This window comes from Rhinoraja longicauda, chromosome 9, assembly GCF_053455715.1.
Source record: "Rhinoraja longicauda isolate Sanriku21f chromosome 9, sRhiLon1.1, whole genome shotgun sequence".
In the NCBI taxonomy this organism is placed as follows: Eukaryota; Metazoa; Chordata; class Chondrichthyes; order Rajiformes; family Arhynchobatidae; genus Rhinoraja; species Rhinoraja longicauda.
The window spans coordinates 1,114,983-1,142,792 of NC_135961.1; the positions used below are offsets into that span (position 1 = coordinate 1,114,983).

At 52.6% G+C, this 27,810-nt stretch overlaps 2 protein-coding genes across 2 annotated transcripts in view; one reads left to right on the top strand and one right to left on the bottom strand.

Moving 5' to 3' along the window:
* Positions 1 to 27,810, top strand: part of LOC144596430 (uncharacterized) — a 336,471-nt gene that overhangs the window by 117,037 nt on the left and 191,624 nt on the right. The gene's annotated exons all lie outside the window — the stretch shown is intronic.
* Positions 15,881 to 25,204, bottom strand: LOC144596868 (cystatin-like). The gene is made up of 4 exons (XM_078405732.1): positions 24,959 to 25,204; positions 20,533 to 20,649; positions 17,784 to 18,045; positions 15,881 to 15,931 (listed from the first exon to the last, which is right to left on the bottom strand). The coding sequence occupies exons 1-3, from the start codon at positions 25,202 to 25,204 to the stop codon at positions 17,884 to 17,886; spliced, it is 525 nt and encodes a 174-aa protein (XP_078261858.1). The 3' UTR covers positions 15,881 to 15,931; positions 17,784 to 17,883.

Here is a 27,810-nt window from a genome sequence, read left to right on the forward strand (position 1 = left end):
CTATCAGATCATCCCTCAGCCTCCTGTGCACCAACATATAAAGTCCTAGCCTGCCCAACCTCTCCCAATGGCTCAGGCCCTCGAGCCCTGGCAACATCTGTGTAAGTAGACACAAAATGGTGGAGTAACTCAGCGGGTTGCACAGCATCTCTGGAGGAAAGGAATTGGTGACGTTTCGGGCCAAGACCCATCTCCCACTCCCAATTTCTCGGCTGCGTCTGTGCCCAAAATGAGGTGTTCCATACCATGCCCTGATTCTTGTGAAAGGCTTCCAACATGCTCAAACCGTCTCTGCACCTTTTGCAGGTTGATGGTGTCTTTCCTAGAGCAAAGTGACCAAAGCTGAACATAGCATGCATGCAGTCCCAGATATTGGGCCAGTTGATCCTTGTAACCTGGCAAGTGGTGGGAATAATTGCCTGTAGACATGGCCCTGAATCAGAATCAGGGCTGCAAGCACCTCAATGTTTTAACAATAAAGCTCTCAGAAGCAGATGCCCCTGTGCAGCAAGTCGTGTGCACACAATGAATGGGAACTGAAGGTGATGATCATTGTAAATTGTGTGCACTATTGTGAGCACGTTCAACTGAATACCTTTTATTTGCATAACTGGCATTGGAGTTATTAATTTAGTCATTGTGTCACTGGAAGCGAGTGTGACTGTCCTCTCCATAAGGTCGGACGCCTGTACGTGACTTTGTTTAATGTGGGGAGACTGGTGCACAGACAGACAGCCACCACACGGTCTTTGACAGATCTGGGTCAGGACTTGGATGAAGGGATTAAAAGTACCATTAGCAAATTTGCAGATGATACAAAGCTAGGTGGTAGTGTGAACTGTGAGGAAGATGCTATGAGGTTGCAGGGTGACTTAGACAGGTTGTGTGAGTGGGCGGATGCATGGCAGATGCAGTTTAATGTGGATAAGTGTGAGGTTATCCACTTTGGTGGTAAGAATAGGAAGGCCGAACATTATCTGAATGGTGTCAAGTTAGGAACAGGGGACGTACAATGAGATCTGGGTGTCCTAGTGCATCAGTCACTGAATGGAAGCATGCAGGTGCAGCAAGCAGTGAAGAAAGCCAATGGAATGTTGCCTTCATAACAAGAGGAGTTGAGTATAGGAGCAAAGAGGTCCTTCTGCAGTTGTACAGGGCCCTAGTGAGACTGTACCTGGAGTACTGTGTGCAGTTTTGGTCTCCAAATTTGAGGAAGGATATACTTGCTATTGAGGGCGTGCAGCGTAGGTTTACTAGGTTAATTCCCGGAATGGCGGGACTATCATATGTTGAAAGACTGGAGCGACTAGGCTTGTATACACTGGAATTTAGAAGGATGAGAGGAGATCTTATGGAAACGTATAAGATTATTAGGGGGTTGGACACGTTAGAGGCAGGAAACATGGTCCCAATGTTGGAGGAGTCCAGAACAAGGGGTCACAGTTTAAGAATAAGGGGTAGGCCATTTAGAACTGAGATGAGGAAAAACTTTTTCAGTCAGAGAGTTGTGAATCTGTGGAAATCTCTGTCTCAGAAGGCAGTGGAGGCCAATTCTCTGAATGCATTCAAGAGAGAGCTAGATAGAGCTCTTAAGGATAGTGGAGTCAGGGGATATGGGGAGAAGGCAGGAACGGGGTACTGATTGAGAATGATCACATTGAATGGCGGTGCTGGCTCGAAGGGCCGAATGGCCTCCTCCTGCACCTATTGTCTATTGTCCGGGCCTACAGTGGCCGGGCCTAATACGGGACAAACCAATTTAGCCCAATATACGGGATATCCCGGTTAATATGGGACAGTTGGCAACTCTAGTCAGGCAGCATGCACTTTTTTTTCATCAGGTCAAAGCACTTGGTGTCTTTTTAGATAAACCAGCATCTGCAGCTCCTAGTTATTTACTAGTGATAGGTGGATACAGGAATGTGTTGGGGAGGGGAGTGAATGCAAGAGTCGGGAAGTGTGAGATCTGGGATGGGATAGGATGACTGGGCTGAATGGCTTGACTGTGGGATGTAAACAGCTGTCGTCCTATGGTTGGTTTGCAATCCAATTACAGTCACAGCACGTCTGGGAGCATCGAACAACAGTACAGCAACAGCCCTTTGGCCCACGATGCCTGTGTGGAATATGATGCCAATTTAACCTCATCTCTGCCTGGACATGATCCATATCACACAATCACAACCACAATAATACTTCATCAGCCAAGTGTGTTTTGCATCATACATTTGCCACACAGTCATAACAGTAAAAAGCAACAGGACACACAAGATACATTTTAACATGAACATCCCCCACAGTGACTCCTCCATATTCCTCACTGTGATGGAAGGCGAAAAACAGTTCAATCTCCTCCCTTCTTTGTCCTCCAGCAGTCGGGGGCCTCTGACCTTCCGTTGACAGGACGATCGTGACTCCCGTAGTGGGCGGTGGGCCTTCCTTGTCGGGGCGATCAAGCTCCTGCATCGGGGGGGGGGGGGGGGATCTCAGCCCCCCCACGCCGGGCGATCTACCCCAGGTCGGGGCTAGTCGAACATCGTGCAGCTTTTGGAGCTTCCCGACGTCGGTCTCAACCCGGGACTGAGAGCTCATCGATGTTAAAGTCCGCAGGCCGCGGTTGGAGTGTCGATCCCAGGCAAGGGATCGCAGTCTCTGATGATAAGTCCACGCCCCCGCGGGGACTCAAGGTCAGTCCCAGGCAAGGCCGCCAGCTCCACGATGTTAGGCCGCAGAGCGACCGGAGATACGATCCGCAAAACAATCGCATCTCCGGCAAGGTCAGAGATTGGAAAACAGTTTCCCCCTGACCCCCCCACCACTTAAAACAAACCACTGAACATTTACACAAACTTTTAAAACTTACCAAAAATAACAAAAAGAGTTTGAAAAGGACAGACAGACTGTAGGCGAGGCAGCCAGCCATCCTGCGGCACTCCCTTCATTCCCTGCTTATCCAAGTGCCCATCCTAAAGTCTGTTAAACACCACTATCATTTTTAACACCACTAAATTCACTTGAGTTTAGAAGGATGAGGGGATCTTATAGACACATATATAATTATAAAAGGACTGGACAAGCTAAATGCAGGAAAAATGTTCCCAATGTCGTGCGAGTCCATAACCAGGGGCCACAGTCTAAGAATAAAGGGGAGGCCATTTAAAACTGAGGAGAGGAAATACGTTTTCACCCAGAGAGTTGTGAATTTGTGGAATTCTCTGCCACAGAGGGCAGTGGAGGCCAATTCACTGGATGAATTTAAAAGAGAGTTAGATAGAGCTCTAGGGGCTAGTGGAATCAAGGGATATGGGGAGAAGGCAGACACGGGTTACTGATTGTGGACGATCAGCCATGATCACAATGAATGGCAGTGCTGGCTCGAAGGACCGAATGGCCTCCTCCTGCACCTATTCTCTATGTTTCAATGTTCTCTGGTCTTTGAAATTTCCTCTCTGGGGAAAAGGTTCTGACTGTCTACAATATGTCTCTCAATATAAACTTCTATCATGTCTCCCATTGGCCTCTGCCATTCCAGAGAAAACAATGCTAGTGTCTCCAACCTCTCCCAGGAGCCGAGACCCCCTAATCAAGGCACCAGGCTGGTGACCCACCAAAGCTTCCATACCTGCCCTGCAACGGAGTGACCAGAACTGCCCTCTCCTTACCTGACCCCTTAATTTCATTATCTTCTGAACTTTGTACAGGTAGATGTCTTTGGATACATTGTTGTATCTTTGGATTGCAGCTTGGACAGCTTTATCAATTGCAGCGGTGTCTGTAATATAATTCCATGGGCCAATGTCCATATCTCCAGACCCCTCTGAAACATTGCAAGGAACAACAACAGTGAGAGGGGGTGAGGAGGGATCTGTGCGTCACCCGCAGTGTCTAGATTTTTTTAGTTTAGAGATACAGTGCAGAAGCAGGCCCTTCGGCCCACCGGGTCCGTACCGCCCAGCGATCTCCACACACCAACACTATCCTACACCCACTAGGGACAATATTTACACTTACCAAGCCAATTAACCTACAAACCTGTACGTCTTTGGAGTGTGGGAGGAAATCGAAGATCTCGGAGAAAATCCACGCAGGTCACGGGGAGAACGTACAAACTCCGTACAGACAGCACCCGTAGTGGGGATGGAACCCGGGTCTCCGGCGCTGCATTCGCTGTAAGGCGGCAACTCTACCGCCGCGCCACCGCGCTGCCATGTCAACGATACCATTGCCGTTCCTGTCACCGCATCAGGGCCCTGAGCTCAGAGAACAAGGACACAAGATGCAGGAAGCATCCAGCCATCTTGCGACAGGAAGGATGAGCCCAAGGTAGAAAGGGTGGAGAGATTTACGAGGATGTTGCCAGGACTCGAGGGAGAGGTGGGGCAGGCTAGGACTTTATTCCTTGGAGCTCAGGAGGCTGAGGGGTGATCTTATAGAGGGGTGATCTTATAGAGGGGTATAAGATCATGCATGGAATAGGCAGTCTTTTGGCTCATCCATCCCATCCATCCACCTGTCCACACGTTCTCTAAACGTTGTTATAGTTCCTGCCTCATCTCCCTCCTCAGGCAGACACACAATGCTGCAGTAACTCAGCGGGTCAGGCAGCATCTCGGGAGAGAAGGAATGGGTGATGAGACCCTTCCTCAGACTGATGCTGTCTGACCCGCTAAGTTACTCCAGCATTTGTGTCTATCTTCAATTTAAACCAGCATCTGCCGTTCTTTTCCCATACCTCCTCAGGCAGCTCATTCCATACACTCACCACCCTCTGTTGAAAAAATTGCCCCTCAGGTTCCTATTAAATCTTTCCCCTCACACCCTAAATCTATGACGTCTGCTTCTTAATTCTGCTCTATGCAAAGGTCTCTGTGCATTCACGCTATCTATTCCCCTCATGATGTTATCGAGCTCTCCACGCTCACCCCTTACCCTCCTGCGCTCCAAAGACTAAAATCCTAAGATAGACACAAAATGCTGTAGTAACTCAGTGGGACAGGCAGCATCTCTGGAGAGAAGGAACGGGTGACTTTTCGGGTTGAGACCCTTGTTCAGCGTGCCCGACCTCTCCCTATAGCTCAGGCCCTCGAGTCCTGGCAACATCTTCGCAAATCTTCTCTGCGCCCTTTCCAGTTAAACAGCATTCTTCCTCTATCATGATGAGCAAAGCTGAACACAAGCCCATACTTGCCATGTGCCGGTGCAGAATCACAGAGCAGGCACACGGTCAGCAGAACCACATCCAACACGACACCCATGCTGTCTGCATGCACTCTCACCCTCTGCGCCCGCCCGCCCGCCCGCTCACTTTATGTGGGCCACACTGGCTGATTGCCAGCCTGGGCCACACTCAGTGGAAGCTTCACAATGAGCTGGTCCAGGGCAGCAAGTCGTGCTGTAGGGGGGTGTGGTGGGGACAGAGAGGGAGAGACAGAGGGAGAGGGAGAGAGAGACAGAGGGAGAGACACAGGGAGAGGGAGAGAGAGACAGAGGGAGAGACAGAGGGAGAGACAGAGGGAGAGACAGAGGGAGAGACAGAGGGAGAGAGAGAGAGAGAGAGAGAGAGAGAGAGAGAGAGAGAGAGAGAGAGAGAGAGAGAGAGAGGCAGACAGAGAGGCAGACAGAGAGGCAGAGAGAGAGAGAGAGGCAGAGAGAGAGAGAGAGGCAGAGAGAGAGGCAGAGAGAGAGGCAGAGAGAGAGGCAGAGAGAGAGGCAGAGAGAGAGGCAGAGAGAGAGGCAGAGAGAGAGGCAGAGAGAGAGGCAGAGAGCGAGGCAGAGAGAGAGAGGCAGTGAGAGGCAGAGAGAGAGAGAGAGAGAGAGAGAGAGAGAGGCAGAGAGAGAGAGAGAGAGAGAGAGAGAGAGAGAGAGAGAGGCAGAGGGGGGAGGGGGGGGAAGGGGACAGGGGAAGGGGGGAGAGGGGGAGGAGGGAGGAGGGGGAGGGGTCCCTAGTGGGTGTAGGATAGTGTTAGTGTGCGGGGATCGCTGGGCGGCGCGGACCCAGTGGGCCGAAGGGCCTGTTTCCGCGCTGTATCTCTAAACTAAACTGAACTAAACGATGTCCCCTGGTTCTTGATCCCCTTAATTTCGGCAAAAGCAATGCTAGAAGAATAGAGAGGGTGAACACACTGTTACTGTTACCCAGAGTAAGGGAATCAAAAAGCTGGGGACAGAGGTCTATGGTGACGGGGAAAGATTTAATAACAACCTGTTCCACACAGAGGGTGGTGGGTAGATGAACGAGCTGCCGGAGGAGGTAGTTGAGGCAGGTACTATGACAACATTTAAAAGACATTTGGACAGGTACATGGATACGAAAGGATTAGAGGGATATGGGGCAAACGCAGGCAGGTGGGATTAGTGTAGATGGGGCATTTATTTGGCTTGGATGAGTTGGGCCAGAGGTAGGGGTTGCCAACTCCCTCACTCCCAAGGTGGAAGTCACTTCCCCGCGCTCCACGTGACCTCACCCAGCGAGCGGCCACACACTCCCGCTCCACGTGACCTCACCCAGCGAGCGGCCACACACTCCCGCTCCACGTGACCTCACCCAGCGAGCGGCCACACGCTCCCGCTCCACGTGACCTCACCCAGCGAGCGGCCACACACTCCCGCTCCACCAATGGTGGTCGCCCGGGCCGGGAAGCGGTTTACTACGCAACCTCCATTAGTCGGTGCCCGGGCCTCTGGACCTACACTGTCCAGGCCTACAGCGGCCCCTGGGCCTACACTGCCCGGACCTACACCATCCAGGCCTATAGCAGCCCCCGGGCCTACACTGTCTGGACCTACACTGTCCAGGCCTAAAGCGGCCCCTGGGCCTACACTGCCCGGACCTACACTGTCCAGGCCTACAGCGGCCCCTGGGTCTACACTGCCCGGACCTACACCGTCCAGGCCTATAGCAGCCCCCGGGCCTACATTGTCCGGACCTACACTGTCCGGGCCTACAGTGTCCGAGCCTACACTGTCCGGGCCTAGAGTAGCCCCCGGGCCTACACTGTCCGGACCTACACTGTCCGGCCTACAGTGTCCGGTCCTACAGAGTCGGGACCTACACTGTCCGGGCCTACACTCTCCGTGTCTAAAGTGTACGGACTTACACTGTGCGGGCCTATACTGTCCAGGCCTAAAATCTCCCGGCCTACGCTGCCTTGGCCTACACTCTCTGGGCCTACAGTGTCCGGGCCTACAGTGTCTTGGCCTACAGTGTCTTGGCCTACAGTGCCCCCCGGGCCTAATACGGGACAAGGGCGGTCCCGTACGAGACAATCCAATTTAGCCCAATATAGGGGATGTCCCGGCAACCCTACTCCCAGAGCCCTGTCATTCACTGTGAAGGTCCTGCCCGGGTTTGACTTCACAAAATGCAACATCTTGCACGTCTCTGTATTAAATTCCATCCACCATTGCTCGGCCCACCTGGCCAACTCATCCACTCAATGTGCTCCACTCAACACCTTCTGTCAAAGGGTGGATAAACCTTGATCTGGACATTTGCAAAGCACCTGGAAACCAGGCCATTATTTGCATGCCTGTGGGTCTGCAGATGTGATTTGCATCAACTGGTTTGAAGCGCTCAGCTGCCTGCGATCAGTGAATAACATCTGGAAATGGGTCCGTGTGGAGTTACTGCCATTCCCGGTTTTCAGGGCAAGGTCGATAAGCAAGTTAATCAGTGGAAGATTACAGGAATCTCCAGCTAAACACGGAGTGCTGGAGGAACTCAGTGGGTCAGGCAGCATCTGTGGAGGGAATGGAGGGCGACGTTTCTGGTCGGGAACCTTCTTCCGACTGGTGGAGTGGGGGGGGGACAGCTGGAAAAGAGAGGTGGGGTGGGGCAAAGTCTGGCAAGTGATGGGTGGATACAGGGGAGGGGGTGAATGCAAGAGATGAGATGGTGTGGGATAGGGCAGCTCTGATGGGCTGAATGGGAGCAGTAAACTGTCTAGTTTAGAGACAGTGTGGAAACAGACCCTTCAGTCCACTGTCCTCACTGATCAGCGATCCCCAGCACACTAGTCCACTACACACCAGGGACAATCTGCAGAGGCCAATGAACCTACAAAGCTGCACACTCGAGTGGGAGGGAACCAGAGCACCACGCTGTCACAGGGAGAACGGGAAAACTCCACACACACAGCACCCGTAGTCAGGATCAAACCCGGGTCTCTGGCGCTGTGAGGCAGCAACTCTACCGCTGCATCACCCACCCAGTCTCACTCAGGGCAGGTCAATTTCTGATGGAAAGCCACAAAATGTCCTTGGAACACAGAATAGAACAGGGCAGAACAGGGCCTTAAGCCAGCTGTGTCCGTGCTGAACATGATGCTAAATTAAACTAATCTCCTGATCCTGATCCTGATCCTGATTCCTCCATTCACTGTGGCTCTCCTACTGGATAATGAAAGGCTAGATGGAGTGTTTGTGGCTGAACCTGTTGGGAGCAGCGACCACTGTTTTATCAGCTTTAAAACAGCCATGGATGAAGGAGAACCGGGTCATGTAACAACTCTGAATCAGGGCAAGGACACCTTTATTGGTGTGGACAGGAACTTGCTCAAGTTGGATGGGGGGAGGGGGGTGGGAGGAGTGTGGACAGGGGAGGGGTGGAGGGAGGAGGGGGGAGGGGAGGGGGAGGGGAGGGGGGAGGAGTGTGGACAGGGGAGGGGGAGGGGAGAGGGGGAGGGGAGGGGAGGGGAGGGGGGATGGAGGAGTGTGGACAGGGGAGGGGTGGAGGGGGGAGGGAGGAGGGGGGAGGGGGGAGGGGAGGGGGGATGGAGGAGTGTGGACGGGGAGGGAGGAGGGAGGAGGGAGGAGGGAGGAGGGAGGAGGGAGGAGGGAGGAGGGAGGAGGGAGGAGGGAGGAGGGAGGAGGGAGGAGGGAGGAGGGAGGAGGGAGGAGGGAGGAGGGAGGAGGGGGAGGGGGAGGGGGAGGAGTGTGGACAGGGGAGGGGGAGGGGAGAGGGGAGGAGTGTGGACAGGGGAGGGGTGGAGGGAGGAGGGGGGAAGGGGTGGAGGGAGGAGGGGGGAGGGGAGGGGGAGGGGTGGAGGGAGGGGGGGAGGAGTGTGGACAGGGGAGGGAGGGGGGAGGGGAGGGTTGGAGGGAGGGGGGGAGGGGAGGGGGAGGGGAGAGGGGAGGGGGGAGGGAGGGGGGGGGAGGGAGGGGGGAGGAGTGTGGACGGGAGGGGTGGAGGGTGGAGGGAGGAGGGGGGAGGGAGGGGGAGGAGTGTGGACAGGGGAGGGGAGGGGGGGAGGGGGGGAGGGGGAGGAGTGTGGACAGGGGAGGGGTGGAGGGGTGGAGGGAGGAGGGGGGAGGGGAGGGGGAGGGGGGATGGAGGAGTGTGGACAGGGGAGGGGTGGAGGGGGGAGGGGAGAGAGGAGGGGAGGGGGGGAGGGAGGAGTGTGGACAGGGGAGGGAGGAGGGGGGAGGGAGGAGGGAGGAGGGAGGAGGGAGGAGGGAGGAGGGAGGAGGGAGGAGGGAGGAGGGAGGAGGGAGGAGGGAGGAGGGGGAGGGGGGAGGAGTGTGGACGGGAGGGGTGGAGGGAGGAGGGGGGAGGGGAGGGGGAGGGGGAGGGGAGGGGAGGGGAGGGGGAGGGGAGGGGGAGGAGTGTGGACAGGGAGGGAGAGGGGGAGGGGAGAGGGGAGGAGTGTGGACAGGGGAGGGGTGGAGGGAGGAGGGGGGGAAGGGGTGGAGGGAGGAGGGGGGAGGGGAGGGGGAGGGGTGGAGGGAGGGGGGGGAGGGGTGGAGGGAGGGGGGGGAGGAGTGTGGACAGGGGAGGGTTGGAGGGAGGGGGGGAGGGGAGGGTTGGAGGGAGGGGGGGAGGGGAGGGGGAGGGGAGAGGGGAGGGGGGGAGGGAGGGGGGAGGAGTGTGGACGGGAGGGGTGGAGGGAGGAGGGGTGGAGGGAGGAGGGGGAGGGAGGGGGAGGAGTGTGGACAGGGGAGGGGAGGGGGGAGGGGGGGAGGGAGGGGGGAGGAGTGTGGACAGGGGAGGGGTGGAGGGAGGAGGGGGGAGGGGAGGGGGAGGGGGGAGGGAGGAGTGTGGACAGGGGAGGGGTGGAGGGGTGGAGGGAGGAGGGGGGAGGGGAGGGGGAGGGGGGAGGGAGGAGTGTGGACAGGGGAGGGTGGAGGGGGGAGGGGGAGGGGAGAGGGGAGGGGGGGAGGGAGGAGTGTGGACAGGGGAGGGGTGGAGGGAGGAGGGGGGAGGGGAAAGGAGGGGGGAGGGGGAGGAGTGTGGACGGGGGATGGGTGGAGGGGGGAGGGGAGGGGGAGGGGGGAGGGAGGAGTGTGGACAGGGGAGGGGTGGAGGGGGAGGGGAGAGGGGAGGGGAGGGAGGGGGAGGGAGGAATGTGGACAGGGGAGGGGTGGAGGGGGGAGGGGAGGGGGAGGAGAGGGTGCTGCACTAATGCAGGAGAGATATGGGCCCAACGGGTCCACTTAATCTAGTAACATGGATGAAGGAGGACTGGGCCACGTAACAACTCTGAATCAGGGCAAGGACAGCTTTATTGTTGTGGACAGGAACATGCTCAAGTTGATCGGTTGGTTGGGTGTTTGGGGGCAAAGAAACAGTTGTAAGTGGGCTGCTTTTAAAAGTGTGATGACAAAGAGTTCAGGACATGCATGTTTAGTTTAGTTTAGTTTAGTTTAGTTTAGTTTAGAGATACAGCGCGGAAACAGGCCCTTCGGCCCACCGGGTCCGCGCCGACCAGCGATCCCCGCACACTAACACTATCCTACACCCACTAGGGACAATTTTTACAGGGATCAATCTCGTGAACCTACGCTGCACTGCCTCAATTACAAGGATGTCCTTCTTCAAATTAGGAGACCAAAACTGCACACAATACCCCAGATGTGGTCTTACCAGGGCCCTATACAACTGCAGAAGATCCTCTTTACTCCTATACTGAGATCCTCTCGTTATGAAGGCCAACATGCCATTAGCTTTCTTCACTGCCTGCTGTACCTGCACGCCAACTTTCAGTGACTGGTGTACAAGGACACCCAGGTCTCGCTGCACTTCCCCCTTACCTAATCTAACACCATTGAGATAATAATCTGCCTCCTTGTTTTTGCCGCCAAAGTGGATAACCTCACATTTATCTATATTATACTGCATCTGCCACGCATCTGCCCACTCACTCAACCTGTCCAGGTCACCCTGCAACCTCCTAACAACCTCTTCACAGTTCACACTGCCACCCAGCTTTGTGTAATCCGCAAACATGCTAGTGTTGCTTCTAATTCCTTCATCCAAATCATTAATATATATGGTAAACAGTTGCGGCCCCAACACCGAGCCTTGCGGCACTCCACTCGCCACTGCCTGCCATTCTGAAAAGGACCCGTTTACTCCTACTCTTTGCTTCCTGTCTGCCAACCAATTTTCTATCCATGTCAACACCCTACCCCCAATACCATGTGCTCTAATTTTAGTCACCGATCTCCTGTGCGGGACCTTAACAAAGGCTTTCTGAAAGTCTAGATACACTACATCCACTGGCTCCCCTTCATCCATTTTACTTGTCACATCCTCAAAAAAATCCAGAAGATTAGTCAAGCATGATTTCCCTTTCATAAATCCATGCTGACCTGGACTTATCCTTTTACTGCTATCCAAATGCACCGTTATTACCTCTTTAATAATTGACACCAGCATCTTCCCCACCAATGGAAGGCGAATGGAATGTTGGCCTTCATAACAAGAGGAGTTGAGTATAGGAGCAAAGAGATCCTTCTGCAGTTGTACAGGGCCCTAGTGAGACCGCACCTGGAGTACTGTGTGCAGTTTTGGTCTCCAAATTTGAGGAAGGATATTCTTGCTATTGAGAGAGTGCAGCGTAGGTTTACTAGGTTAATTCCCAGAATGGCGGGACTGTCGTATGTTGAAAGACTGGAGCGACTGGGCTTGTATACACTGGAATTTAGAAGGATGAGAGGGGATCTTATCGAAACATATAAGATTATTAAGGGGTTGGACACGTTAGAGGCAGGAAAAATGTTCCCAATGTTGGCAAGTCCAGAACCAGGGGCCACAGTTTAAGAATAAGGGGTAGGCCATTTAGAACGGAGATGAGGAAAAACGTTTTCAATCAGAGAGTTGTGAATCTGTGGAATTCTCTGCCTCAGAAGGCAGTGGAGGCCAATTCTCTGGATGCTTTCAAGAGAAGCTAGATAGAGCTCTTAAGAATAGTGGAGTCAGGGGGTATGGGGAGAGGGCAGGAACGGGATACTGATTGTGGATGATCAGCCATGATCACATTGAATGGTGGTGCTGGTGAATGAAGGGCCGAATGGCCTCCCCCTGCACCTATTGTCTATTGTCTGAGCGCAAATAGGAGGAACAGCACCTCATATTTTGTTTGGGCAGCTTACAACCCAGTGGTATGAACATTGACTTCTTTAACTTCATGTAACCACTGCACTCCCTCTCTCTCCATCCCTCCCCCACCCACAGTGGTCCCAGCTTCAAAGTGGTCTTGTTGAGTCTCATTGTCTGTAACTCATTTTCACCCAGCACACAGCTAACAATGGCCTGTTTCTTTCATCATTGTTACTTTTTTGCATATCTTTCATTCATGTGTTCTATATCTCCCCACATCACCGACTTTATCTCTCGTTTCCCTCTCCTCTGACTCTCAGACTGAAGAAGGGTCTCGACCCGAAACGTCACCCATCCCTTCTCTCCAGAGATGCTGCCTGACCCGCTGAGTGACTCCAGCTTTTTGTGTCTATCTTCATGTCCACACTAATATTCCTTGGGACTATTTATCCACAGAGTGCTGGAGTAACTCAGCAGGTCAGGCAGCATCTCAGGAGAGAAGGAATGGGTGACGTTTTGGGTCGAGACCCTTCATCAGACTTCTCCAGCATTTTCTGACCCATTCCTTCTCTCCTGAGATGCTGCCTGACCTGCTGAGTTACTCCAGCATTTTGTGAATAAATACCTTCAATTTGTACCAGCATCTGCAGTTATTTTCTTACACTTCCTTGGGACTATTGGTATTTCCAGACCCCTCCGAAACATTGCAAGAGTCAACAACAGTGAGAGAGGGGGAGGAGGTATCTGTGAGTCACCTAGGGGTGCCAACTAGGGTGGCCTAGGGGTGCCAACTATCTCACTCCCAAATAAGGGACAAGGTGACGGCACCACCCCGCGTCCCACGTGTTCCTACTCCACCAATGGCAGTCGCCCGGGCCGAGAGGCAGGTTGCTATGCAGCCTCCGTTAGGTGGCACCTACACTGTCCGGTCCTACAGCGGCCCCCGGCCCACAGTGTCCAGACCTACACTGTCCGGGCCTACAGCGTCCGGGCCTACAGCGTCCGGGCCTACAGCGTCCTGGCCTACAGTGTCCGGGCCTACAGCGTCCGGGCCTACAGCGTCCAGGCCTACAGCGTCCGGGCCTACAGTGTCCTGGCCTACAGTGTCCGGGCCTACAGCATCCAGGCCTACAGCGTCCAGGCCTACAGTGTCCGGTACTACAGCGTCCAGGCCTACAGCGTCCGGGCCTACAGTGTCCTGGCCTACAGTGTCCGGGCCTACAGCGTCCGGGCCTACAGTGTCCGGTACTATAGCATCCGGCCCCACAGCGTCCAGGCCTACAGCGCCCCATGGGCTTAACACGGGGCAATTTAGCTTAATAAACGGGATGTCCCGGCTAATACGGGACAGTTGGCAACCGTAGCTCTGCCCCCAGTAGAGATGACAATAATACTACCTCAGTCCAGAGGCAGGGACTGAATGAATCAACACTGGAGATGCACACATATTCAATCCGATCCCCACCAAGCTGACTCCAGTACCTCCACTCATCACAGAGTCACAGAGCTGGACAGCATGGGAACAGGCCCTTCGGCCCGCCTTGTCCGTGCCAACCCAGCTGCCATACTGGGCTCGACCCATTTGCCTCCATGTAGAGCAGTCATAGGATCATACAGCATGGAAACAGGGCCTCCAGCCCCACACATCCATGTTGACACGGATGACCCATCTACACCAGTCCCTCCTGCCCACCTTTGGCCCATATCCCTTCTGAATCTTCCCTATGCATGTACCCGTATAAATATCTTCTAAATTATGTTATTGTATCTGCCTCAACTACCTTCTCTAACAGCTCATTTCATCTACCCAACCCCCTGTGTGAAAAACTTGCCCCTCGGTGGTGCACCGTAATGTTGTATCCTTATTGTTTTGATGTGGTTATGCTTTATTCTTCATTGTTAACTGTATGTTTGTGTTGTTACTTGTGAGCGGAGCACCAAGGCACATTCCTTGTATAGGCACATACTTGGCCAATAAACTTATTCATTCATTCATTCAAATGTTATTAAAAAAATTGCCTCTGGTGAGTATAGGATAGTGTTAATGTGCGGGGATCGCTGGTCGGCGCGGACCCGGTGGGCCGAAGGGCCTGTTTCCGTATCTCTAAAATAAACTAAACTAAACTCAGGTTCCTATTAAATCTTTCCTCTCTGACCTTAAACCAATGACCTGTGGTTCCTAATTCCCCTACCCTGGGGAAAAGACTCTGGATTCACTCCGAGAGATTATAATCCGTGAACATTTCAATGCTGGAGGGAATGGAAATGGTGCTATGTAAATGCAGGTATAATTCATGATGCGAGATATTGTTCAGCAGTGAATGAAGTTGTGACACGTTGGGCAGAGCCAGCAGTGGTAAACTGTGGGGAACAAACACGGGTTGGAGATCATGTATTCTGGAGACAAGTGAGCCATGGTTATTCCCAAGTATTGGAGCATTGTGTGCAGTTCTGGTCACCCCATTGCAGGAGGGATGTGGAGGTGCAGAGGAGGTGGTGTGCCAGGTTCTAGCCACAGGGAGAGATTGGACACACTTGGATTGTTTTCTCTGGGATGCTGGAGGTTACGGGGAGACTTGGTAGAAGTGTATAATACGATGAGGAGCATAGTTAGGGTAGACACAGCCATAGACTGGTTAGACGGTCTGAACCTTTCTCCCAGGATAGTAATGTCCAGCACTAGAGGGCACAGCTGTCAGGCTACAGGAGGAAGGTGTTTGAGTGGTGGAGGCCTTGGATGCATTGCCTGGGGTAGTGCAGGAGGCAGATACAAGAGGCTTTTAGATGGGCACAAGGAAGTGCAGGGAATGGGGAGATATGGATCATGTACAGACAGATGAGATTAGTTCAACTTGGCATCATGTTGGGCACTAGGGTTGCCAACTGTCCCATATTAGCCGGGACATCCCGTATTTTGGGCTAAATTGGTTTGTCCCATACGGGACCGTTCTTGTCCTGTATTAGGCCCGGACAGACACTGTAGGCCCGGACACTGTAGGCCCGGACGGACACTGTAGGCCCGGACACTGTAGGCCCGGACGGACACTGTAGGCCTGGACACTGTAGGCCCGGGGGGCGCTGTATGCCTGGACACTGTAGGCCTGGACACTGTAGGCCCGGGGGCCGCTGTATGCCTGGACACTATAGGCCCGGACACTGTAGCCCGGGGGCCGCTGTAGTCCCAGACAGTGTAGGTCCGAGCGCTGCCTAACGGAGGTTGTGTAGCCTAACGGAGGTTGTGTAGCAACCCATCTCCCGGCCCGGGCAGCCGCCATTGGTGGAGCGGGAGCACGTGGCCGCTAGCTGGGTGAGGTCATGTGGGGCGCGGGGCGGTGACGTCACCCTTTGTCCCTTATTTGGGAGTGCGATAGTTGGCAACCCTATTGGGCACAGGCGTTGTGGGCCAAAGTGCATGTTCCTGTGCTGTAGTATTCAATGGTCTATGTTGTCCACACTGAGATTGCAGGATGATGATGCTATTCTGGATGTCCTTTGAGGAGCAGTGGGTTAGAGGAACAACAAATCCAAGGTGTTTCACAGACAGTTTATTGCAAGGACATGCCATTTCTGTGTCCATGGAATAGCCCAGACTTCAGCGTGACACTCGTGTACCTGAAAGGGAAGTGGGAGGAGGTGAGTGGGAGGGAAGATGCCTTCACCAACATCACACAAACATTGTCACACACAAGCCTGTCTGACAACACAGGGTGAAACCTTTCTGTTCATAATGTCTGAACTGACTCTTTTACAGCCCCCGTACAGCACGGAAACAGGCCATTCGGCCCACCTTGTCCATGCCGACCAAGTTGACAAACTGGGTTAGTATTATTTGCCAGTATTTGGCCATATCCCTCTAAACCCTTGCTATCCATATATCTGACCAAATGTCTTTTTAAAGCCGTAATTCCATTTGTTTCTATAGCTTCCTCTGGCAGCCCCTTCAGATACGGACTACCCTCTGAGAGAAAACATTGTCCTCAGTGTCCTTGTAAATCTTCCCCTCTCACATTGAGCCTGTGCCCTCTAGTTTTAGAATCCTCTACCCTGGTCTTGTACACCTCAATAAGGTCACCTTTCCTTCAAGCAACACATCGAAAAGGCAAAAGGCAAAGTGAGGACGAGGAACAGCCTCCTTCCTACACAAGCTGGCAAACTCATCGTGGGGTAGCAATGCATCCGCGCTGCGGTCAACTGCTCTCTGCTGCAGAGTATGCTTGTCCTGTCTGGGAGAGATCATCTCATGCGAGGAAAGTTGCTTCCGCCCTGAATGACAGCGGCAGATGCATCACTGGCTGCCTAAAACCAGCAGAGGTGGAGAGCTTGCACGTCTGGGCCAGCATTGATCCACCAGCAATCTGCAGATCAGTCACCTGTGGAACTGAACGTAGTGGGCAAGTTAGGGACACCCACCATCCCTGTCACTCCCATCGCCCAGCCCCAAACCACCTGGAGTGGAGGAAGAGCTTCCTTCACACAGCCCAGCCCCTGTCACAGTCCACAGCCCAGCCCCTGTCACAGTCCACAGTCCACAGTCCACAGTCCACAGTCCAGCCCCGGTCACAGTCCACAGTCCACAGTCCAGCCCCGGTCACAGTCCACAGTCCACAGTCCACAGTCCGTATCCTGGATGGGGATTGTAATATAATTGTATAATAGTTTCAATAGGTATATTTGTTTGTATAATACTCTGGTGGTGGGTTCTGTTTTGGTTTTATTGTATTGTATATATTATTTTAATATTTGAATAAATATTTTTGATTAAAAAAAAAAAAAAAAAAAAAAACAGTCCACAGTCCAGCCCCTGTCACAGTCCACAGTCCACAGTCCAGCCCCTGTCACAGTCCACAGTCCACAGTCCAGCCCCTGTCACAGTCCACAGTCCACAGTCCAGCCCCTGTCACAGTCCACAGTCCACAGTCCACAGTCCACAGTCCAGCCCCTGTCACAGTCCACAGTCCACAGTCCACAGTCCAGCCCCTGTCACAGTCCACAGTCCAGCCCCTGTCACAGTCCACAGTCCACAGTCCAGCCCCTGTCACAGTCCACAGTCCACAGTCCAGCCCCTGTCACAGTCCACAGTCCAGCCCCTGTCACAGTCCACAGTCCACAGTCCAGCCCCTGTCACAGTCCACAGTCCAGCCCCTGTCACAGTCCACAGTCCAGCCCCTGTCACAGTCCACAGTCCACAGTCCAGCCCCTGTCACAGTCCACAGTCCACAGTCCCGGTCACAGTCCACAGTCCATCCCCCTCTCCATCGGGGACCTGGGGTGGAAAGTATTGCACCGAGGAGTCCCCTGCAACCTGTTCCTCGCGCGGTTGGTTCACAGACTCGCCAACCGCCTGCCACTGTTGCGGGTTGGAAGAGTCTGTGTACCACGTGTACATGCAGTGTGTGAGGTTGCAGCCCCTGTTCCAATATCTAAAGGGGCTGCTCCTTGCTTTTTGGCTGCATTTTTCACCCACCATCCTCATCTTTGGACACCCTGTGCGTAGGGGAGAGGGTAGGGCCGAAGATGTCCTTGTTGGGTTGCTCCTGGGCCAGGCCAAGCTGGCCATCCGCGAGTCACGGCGCCAGGCGGAAGAGGGCTCTGCCCGAGCCAGCTGCCTGCCCCTTTTCCGGGGTTACGTCCGTGCCAGGGTGGTGTTGGAGAGGGACTACGCGCTGTCCACGGGCACGCGGGGGGATTTCCGGGACCGCTGGGCACCGCGGGGGATTGGATGTATCCTGGATGGGGATTGTAATATAATTGTATAATAGTTTCAATAGGTATATTTGTTTGTAAAATACTCTGGTGGTGGGTTCTGTTTTGGTTTTATTGTATTGTATATATTATTTTAATATTTGAATAAATATTTTTGATTAAAAAAAAAACAACAAAAAAAAACAGTCCAGCCCCTGTCACAGTCCACAGTCCACAGTCCAGCCCCTGTCACAGTCCACAGTCCACAGTCCAGCCCCTGTCACAGTCCACAGTCCAGACCCTGTCACAGTCCACAGTCCAGCCCCTGTCACAGTCCACAGTCCAGACCCTGTCACAGTCCACAGTCCACAGTCCACAGTCCACAGTCCAGCCCCGGTCACAGTCCACAGTCCACAGTCCAGCCCCGGTCACAGTCCACAGTCCACAGTCCACAGTCCAGCCCCGGTCACAGTCCACAGTCCACAGTCCAGCCCCTGTCACAGTCCACAGTCCACAGTCCACAGTCCAGCCCCTGTCACAGTCCACAGTCCACAGTCCGTATCCTGGATGGTGATTGCAATATAATTGTATAATAGTTTCAATAGGTATATTTGTTTGTATAATATTCTGGTGGTGGGTTCTGTTTTGGTTTTATTGTATTGTATATATTATTTTAATATTTGAATAAATATTTTTGATTAAAAAAAACAAACAAAAAAAAAAACAGTCCACAGTCCACAGTCCCCAGTCCACAGTCCAGCCCCTGTCACAGTCCACAGTCCACAGTCCTGGTCACAGTCCACAGTCCACAGTCCCCAGTCCCCAGTCCACAGTCCCCAGCCCCTGTCACAGTCCACAGTCCACAGTCCACAGTCCACAGTCCACAGTCCCCAGCCCCTGTCACAGTCCACAGTCCCCAGTCCACAGTCCCCAGCCCCTGTCACAGTCCACAGTCCACAGTCCCCAGTCCACAGTCCCCAGCCCCTGTCACAGTCCACAGTCCACAGTCCCCAGTCCACAGTCCCCAGCCCCTGTCACAGTCCACAGTCCACAGTCCACAGTCCACAGTCCACAGTCCCCAGCCCCTGTCACAGTCCACAGTCCCCAGTCCACAGTCCCCAGCCCCTGTCACAGTCCACAGTCCACAGTCCCCAGTCCACAGTCCCCAGCCCCTGTCACAGTCCACAGTCCACAGTCCACAGTCCACAGTCCCCAGTCCACAGTCCCCAGCCCCTGTCACAGTCCACAGTCCCCAGTCCACAGTCCCCAGCCCCTGTCACAGTCCACAGTCCCCAGTCCACAGTCCCCAGCCCCTGTCACAGTCCACAGTCCACAGTCCCCAGTCCCCAGTCCACAGTCCCCAGCCCCTGTCACAGTCCACAGTCCACAGTCCCCAGTCCACAGTCCACAGTCCACAGTCCCCAGCCCCTGTCACAGTCCACAGTCCACAGTCCACAGTCCACAGTCCACAGTCCACAGTCCCCAGCCCCTGTCACAGTCCACAGTCCACAGTCCACAGTCCACAGTCCACAGTCCCCAGTCCACAGTCCCCAGCCCCTGTCACAGTCCACAGTCCACAGTCCACAGTCCACAGTCCCCAGCCCCTGTCACAGTCCACAGTCCACAGTCCCCAGTCCACAGTCCCCAGCCCCTGTCACAGTCCACAGTCCACAGTCCACAGTCCAGCCCCGGTTCCAGTCTCCTCAAGCAACCAGACTAGCCTTGTGGGAAAAGAAACGCAGCGAAAACCAAAGATACTGGAGGAGCAAGATAGACCACTCCACCCTAAAAACCGTAGCATGTCACGGCACCATTTTAGTCGGCAGAAACTTGCAGAAACTTGCAGAAACATTTAAAAAGAAAAATAACAACAATCTGTGAGTTGATAGGTGAGATATATTCTGCATGTTTACGGTATCATCACACATACTGTTCCCCCACAACACTGATCACACTGCGAGAGGCCGAGCGAACGGCGGGGTTTGCTTACTAAAATGGCGGACGTTGCGCTCCTATGCAGACTACACTTCAGTATAGGCGGTCTCGACGGAGTGGTTTATCTTGCTCCTCTAGTATCTTTGGTGAAAACCACCACCAGCAGAAAAGCTGCCAATCCCAACCAAGGAACAGCTCACAGGTGTGACTGGAACACCTGGCAGTCCCTCCATAGGCTTGGTACAGAGATGGGCCGAAGCAAGGGCAGTATGAACAAATGGGGCTGTGCAGATGTGGCAGACACAGAATGTGAATGTGGAACATCTGTACAATCCACGCCACACCGACTAAAGATGCCCACTTCTTGGTGAACAATGCTGCCTGGAAGATCTAGCAGTGGCAAACGAGAAGGCAGGCTGTTCACTGTGCAAGAGCCTGGCCCAACATTTCAAACTTAGATGATGGCCATGAAAGATGGTCATTCCTCAGCCTCCTACGCTCCAAAGACAACTCAGCCCATCCACCCTCTCGCTGTAACTCAAGCCCATCCAGCACAGCTTCAAACCAAAATCAATACAAAGAAACGTTTTTTCCACCTTAATCAGCGACGGGCTTGTTTGAAAGGAGCAGTGTTTGAAGTTGTATGGATTTTCCTTGCGACAGACTGTTCTTCCAATATCAAAGTGTAGTAGATACTTCAGACCAGAAACAATCTTCAAAAGAAAAAAGTGGATGTTTCTTTTAACATAGAACAGTACAAGAACAGGTCCACAATGTAGTTTAGAGATACAGCGCGGAAACAGGCCCTTCGGCCCACCGGGTCCGTGCCGACCAGCGATCCCCACACATTAACACTATCCTACACACACTAGGGACAATGTTTACATTCACCAAGCCAATTAACCTACAAACCTGCACGTCTTTGGAGTGTGGGAGGAAACCGAAGATCTCGGAGAAAACCCACGCAGGTCACGGGGAGAACGTACAAACTCCGTACAGACAGCACTCATAGTGGGGATGGAACCCGGGTCTCCGGTGCTGCATTCGCTGTAAGGCGGCAACTCTACTGCTGTGCCTGTCGATGCTGAACATGATGCAAAGACCACCCCTTATCTATGAATAAAGAACTGCAGATGCTGGTTAATAAATAAAATGGCACAAAGTGCGGGAGTAACTGAGTCGGGTCAGGTCCTTGGAGAGCATGGACAGGTGGTATTCCAGGTTGAGACCCTTCTTCAGACTGTTTGTAGGAGGGGGAGAACAAAAACAGAAAGGGGGAGAAGCAGGACAAAGTGTGGCAGGTAATAGGTTGACACAGGCGAGGAGGGGGGGAATTAATAGGTAGATGGTTAGAACAAAGATCAGAGATAAGAAAGTAAGGTGTGAGACAGGTTTTGAGTCATAGTCATACAGTGTGGTCACAGGCCCTTTGGCCCAACTTGCATAAGCCAGCCATGCCCCATCTACACTAATCCCACCTACCTGCATTTCGCCCATCTATATACTAAAATTCTTGTTTGTTTGTTTGTTTGTTCCTGAACTACAGCCAAAACGGTACACAATTGCGTGGCGATTTTAACCCCACGTTACTCACCGTCGTCCCTTTGGTGCTAATGGAAGAAGTTTAATTGAAATCGGTGTTATATTGTTAAAGTTATTCACATTTTAAAGTTTAAATCTATCTCCTAGGGAGGGAGGGAGGGATGGGGGAGGGTGGGGGAGGATAAGGGGGGTTGAGGGGGATGGAGTGGGGGGAGGGGAAGGAGGAAGGGGAGGGGAGGGGGAGCACAGGAGGGAAGGGGAGAGGGGAGGGAGAAGGGGGGTGGACCGGGGGAGGGGGAGGGGAGGAGGGAGGGGGAGCGGGGGGAGGAGGGGGAGGGGGAGGGAGGGGTGAGGGGGACGGGGGGGAGGAGAGGGTGCTGCACCAATGCAGGGGAGGTTTGGGCCCAACGGGTCCACTTGGTCTAGTATTTTTCTAAACCTTTCCCATCCATGTACCTCAAAAGGAGGCTCTGGCAGTTCGATCCATATCCCCACCCCAATATGAAAACATTCCCCCTGGGTCTAATACGGGTCAAGGGCGGCCCCGTACGAGACAAACCAATTTAGCCCAATATATGGGATGTCCCGGCTAAGTTGGCAACCCTACTCCCAGAGCCCTGTCATTCACTGTGAAGGTCCTGCCCGGGTTTGACTTCACAAAATGCAACATCTTGCACGTCTCTGTATTAAATTCCATCCACCATTGCTCGGCCCACCTGGCCAACTCATCCACTCAATGTGCTCCACTCAACACCTTCTGTCAAAGGGTGGATAAACCTTGATCTGGTCATTTGATACTAAGATAGGTGGAGTAGTTGATAGTGAGGTAGATTTTCAAAGTCTACAGAGAGACTTGGGCCTTTTGGAAGGGTGGGCTGAAAGATGGCAGATGGAGTTTAATGCTGATAAGTGTGAGGTGCTGCATTTTGGTAGGACAAATCAAAATAGGACGTACAGGGTAAATGGTAGGGAATTGAGGAATGCAGTGGAACAGAGGGATCTGGGAATAACTGTGCATTGTTCCCTGAAGGTGGAATCTCATGTGGATAGGGTGGTGAAGAAGGCGTTTGGTATGCTTGCCTTTATAAATCAGAGCATCGAGTATAGAAGTTGGGATGTAATGTTGAAATTGTACAGGGCATTGGTGAGGCCAAATCTGGAGTATGGTGTGCAGTTCTGGTCGCCAAATTATAGGAAGGATGTCGACAAAATGGAGAGGGTACAGAGGAGATTTACTAGAATGTTGCCTGGGTTTCAGCACTTAGGCTACAGAGAGAGGTTGAACAGGTTGGGTCTTTATTCTTTGGAGCGTAGAAGGTTGAGGGGGGACTTGATAGAGGTTTTTAAAATTTTGAGAGGGACGGACAGAGTTGACGTGGGTAGGCTTTTCCCTTTGAGAGTGGGGAAGATTCCAACAAGGGGACATAGCTTCAGAATTGAGGGACAAAGGTTTAGGGGTAACATGAGGGGGAACTTCTTTACTCAGAGGGTTGTGGCTGTATGGAATGGGCTTCCGGTGGAAGTGGTGGAGGCTGGCTCGATTTTATTATTTAAGAGTAAATTGGATAGGTATATGGATAGGAGGGGATTGGAGGGTTATGGTCTGAGTGCAGGTAGATGAGACTAGGTCAGGGAGAATGGTCGGCGTGGACTGGTAGGGCCGGACAGGCCTGTTTCCATGCTGTAGTTGTTATATGTTATATGTTATATGTTATTTGCAAAGCACCTGGAAACCAGGCCATTATTTGCATGCCTGTGGGTCTGCAGATGTGATTTGCATCAACTGGTTTGAAGCGCTCAGCTGCCTGCGATCAGTGAATAACATCTGGAAATGGGTCCGTGTGGAGTTACTGCCATTCCCGGTTTTCAGGGCAAGGTTGATAAGCAAGTTAATCAGTGGAAGATTGAGGGGAAAACAACAGAAAATGACAGAGGCAGAAACAGAAAGGTGTCGCAGTGAACTCAATGAGAACAGGAATCTCCAGCTAAACACAGAGTGCTGGAGGAACTCTGAGCAGGCAGCATCTGTGGAGGCACTGGAGGGGCGACGTTTCAGATCGGGACCCTTCTTTACACTTATCCTTCCAGCTTTCCTTCATAAGTGTGCTCCTCGTTTGCCGTAACTTGATCCCAGCTTTAGTTTAGTTTAGTTTGGAGATACAGTGCGGAAACAGGCCCTTCGGCCCACCGGGTTCACGCCGACACTATCCTACACCCACTAGGGTCAATGTTTACATTTACCAAGTCAATTAACCTACAAACCTGTATGTCTTTGGAGTGTGGGAGGAAACCCAAGATCTCGGAGAAAACCCACGCAGGTCACGGGGAGAACGTACAAACTCCGTACAGACAGCACCCGTAGTGGGGATGGAACCCGGGTCTCCGGCGCTGCATTCGCTGTAAGGCGGCAACTCTACCGCTGCGCCACCGTGCTGCACAAAGTCTAGCTGCCTGAACCTGTCCCACGCTTCCTTCTTAACCTGACAAGAGGCCCAATATCTCTCATCATCCAAGCTTCCTTACTCCCACCTGCCTTGCCCTTCACTCTAACATTAACATGCATGTCCTGAACACTTTTAAAAGCATCCCACTTTCCAGAATTCCCTTTAGCGTTTCCTTAATCTTTGGCAGTTCCACTCTTGGGAAAGTGTTCTGACTGTCTGCCCGATCTACACCTCTCGTAATTTTATGTAACATAGAAACATAGAAAATAGGTGCAGGAGGAGGCCATTCGGCCCTTCGAGCCAGCACCGCCATTCATTGTGATCATGGCTGATCATCCACAATCAGTAACCCGTGCCTGCCTTCTCCCCATATCCTTTGATTCCACTAAGCCCTAGAGCTCTATCTAACTCTCTTTTAAATTCATCCAGTGAATTGGCCTCCACTGCCCTCTGTGGAAGAGAATTCCACAAATTCACAACTCTCTGGGTGAAAATGTTCCTTCTCACCTCAATTTTAAATGGCCACCCCTTTGTTCTTAGACTGTGTCCCCTGGTTCTGGACTCCCCCAACATTGGGAACATTTTTCCTGCATCTAGCTTGTCCAGTCCTTTTATAATTTTATACATTTCTATAAGATCCCCTCTCATCTTTCTAAACTCCAGTGAATACAAGCCCAGTCTTTCCAATCTTTCCTCATATGACAGTCCCGCCACCCCGGGGATTAACCTGGTGAACCTACGCTGCACTGCCTCAATAGCAAGGACATCCTTCCTCAAATTAGGGGACCAAAACTACACACAGTACTCCAGGTGCGGTCTCACCAGGGCCCTGTACAACTGCAGAAGGACCTCTTTACTCCTGTACTCAGGTACTTCTATCAGGTCTCCCCTCAAGCTCTGGGGTTCCAAGTGTGTCCAACCTCTCCCTGTAGCCAATACCCTGTAATCAAGGCACCACGCTGGTGAACCACCTCTGCACCCTCTCCAAAGCCTCCATATCCGTCCTGTAATGGGGCCAGAACTCCTTGCACCTTACCTGCACCTGTGCATTTAGTATCCTCTGGACTTTAAACAGGTAGATGTCATTGGATGCGTTGTTGTATCTGTAGACTGCAGCAAGGGCACCACTTTGAACCCCGGGGTCGTCCACACTGATGTTCCTTGGGATTCCCGGGACCTTGTCCCTATCTCCAGACCCCTCTGAAACATTGCAAGGAACAACAACAGTGAGAGGGGGGTCGAGGAGGGATCTGTGCGCCACCCGCAGTGTCAACGATTCCATTGCCGTTCCTGTCACCGCATCAGGGCCCTGAGCTCAGAGAACACTAGATGCAGGAAGCATCCAGCCCAGGCAGTGAGCAGGCAGACCAAGCTCCAGGATTCAAAAGCCAGAGGGCACAGGCTTATGGTCAGAGTTTCTCTGAGGATCCTTCATTGCTTCTACTCTGGGGCTGTAGAGAGCATCCTGTCCGGCAACATTACAGTCTCGTTTGGGAACAGCTCTGCCCAGGACAGGAAGGCCCTGCAGAGAGTAGTGCGTTTGGCAGAACGCACCATGGGAACTACACTCGTCCCCCTGTAGGACCTATACATCAGGAGGTGCAGATCCAGAGCAAGCAAGATCATGAGGGACCCCTGCCACCCCAGTAACGGACTGTTCCAGATGCTACGGTCAGGCAAACGCCTCCGCTGTCACGCTGTGAAAACGGAGAGGATGAGACGGAGTTTCTTCCCACAGGCCATCAGGACTGTTAACTATTATATCTCCAGGGACTAAAAAATTTCTGTATTAATTTTAATTTTTATGCTGTAATTGTAATTTTGTGCACAATCCGCAGGCATTGCCACTTTCATTTCACTGCACATAGTGTATGTGTATGTGACAAATAAACTTGACTTGACTTGACTTGAGGGGGGAGATAACCAACGGACCTCAGGGACAACTGTTTGACTTGAGGGAAGTGTGCATCTGGACTGAGCTGCCACAGGAAGCTGCAGAAACGGATACAATCAGGACCTTTGGACACGTTCAAAACGTCTTCACCCAGAGAGTTGTGAATTTGTGGAATTCTCTGCCACAGAGGGCAGTGGAGGCCAATTCACTGGGTGAATTTAAGAGAGAGTTAGATAGAGCTCTAGGGGCTAGTGGAATCAAGGGATATGGGGAGAAGGCAGGCACGGGTTACTGATTGTGGATGATCAGCCGTGATCACAATGAATGACGGTGCTGGCTCAAAGGGCCAAATGGCCTCCTCCTGCACCTATTTTCTATGTTTCTATGTTTTTATTTGGACAGATCTATGGATAGGAAAGGTTTAGAAGGAAATGGACTATATGCAGGCAAATGGGACTAGCCCAGTATGCCAACCTGGTCGCATGGCCAAGGTGGGCCGAAGGGCCTGTAGGTCTCTGTGCTGTACAACTCAATGACTCTAAACAGGTAACGTTTCAGATCGGTGTATCAGCTTTCCACAGATGCCGGCTGTTCTGCACAATTTTGCTTTATTTCAGATTTCCAGCATCTGCATTGTTATTAAAAAATAACAGATCCTGGAGTAATTTGTGGTCCTCTCTCCAGTGTGGGCTGTGGCCCCTGGTTCTGGACTCCCCCAACATTGGGAACATTTTTCCTGCATCTAGCTTGTCCAGTCCTTTTATAATTTTATACGTCTCTACAAGGTCCCCTCTCATCCTTCTAAACTCCAGTGAATACAAGCCCAGTCTTTCCAATCTTTCCTCATATGACAGTCCCGCCATCCCAGGGATTAACCTGGTGAACCTACGCTGCACTGCCTCAATAGCAAGGATGTCCTTCCTCAAATGAGGAGACCAAAACTGTACACAATACTCCAGATGTGGTCTCGCCAGGACCCTAGACAACATTTTGTGTCTGTCTTTGGATTAAAGAATGTTTGTTAACTTGGCTCAGTGGAAGTAATGGATGTGTGGCTAGGAGGAGGAAGTGTGTTCAGTTGGTGTGTGTGGGGTGGTGATGCAAGAGGCTTAGAGCAGGGAGGCTCCCCCACCCCCATCTACCACACTCCTCACCCCTCCCCTCCCCCTCCCGCCTCACAGAGTCATAGAGTGATACAGTGTGGAAACAGGCCCTTCATAGAGTGATACAGTGTGGAAACAGGCCCTTCATAGAGTCACAGAGTGATACAGTGTGGAAACAGGCCCTTCATAGAGTGATATACAGTGTGGAAACAGGCCCTTCATAGAGTCACAGAGTGATACAGTGTGGAAACAGGCCCTTCATAGAGTGATACAGTGTGGAAACAGGCCCTTCACAGAGTGATACAGTGTGGAAACAGGCCCTTCATAGAGTCACAGAGTGATACAGTGTGGAAACAGGCCCTTCATAGAGTGATACAGTGTGGAAACAGGCCCTTCACAGAGTGATACAGTGTGGAAACAGGCCCTTCATAGAGTGATACAGTGTGGAAACAGGCCCTTCGGCCCAACTCGCCCACACTGACCAACAATGTCCCAGCTACCCTAGTCCCATTTGCCTGCGCTTGGTCCATAACTCACCAAACCTGTCCTATCCATGTACCTGTCCAACTGTTTCTTAAACGATGGGATAGTCCCAGCCTCAACTACCTCCTCTGGCAGCTTGTTCCATACACCCACCACCCTCTGTGTGAAAAAGTTACCCTCAGATTCCTATTAAATCTTTTCCACTTCACCTTGAACCTATGTCCTCTGGTCCTGGATTCCCCTACTCTGGGTAAAAGACTCTGTGCATCTACCCGATCTATTCCTCTCATGGTTTTGTACACCTCTATAAGATCTCCCCTCATCCAGAGATGGGGGAGAGAGGGGGAGGGGAGAGGGGAGGGAGAGTGAGAGAGAGAGTGAGAGTGAGAGAGAGAGAGAGAGAGGGGG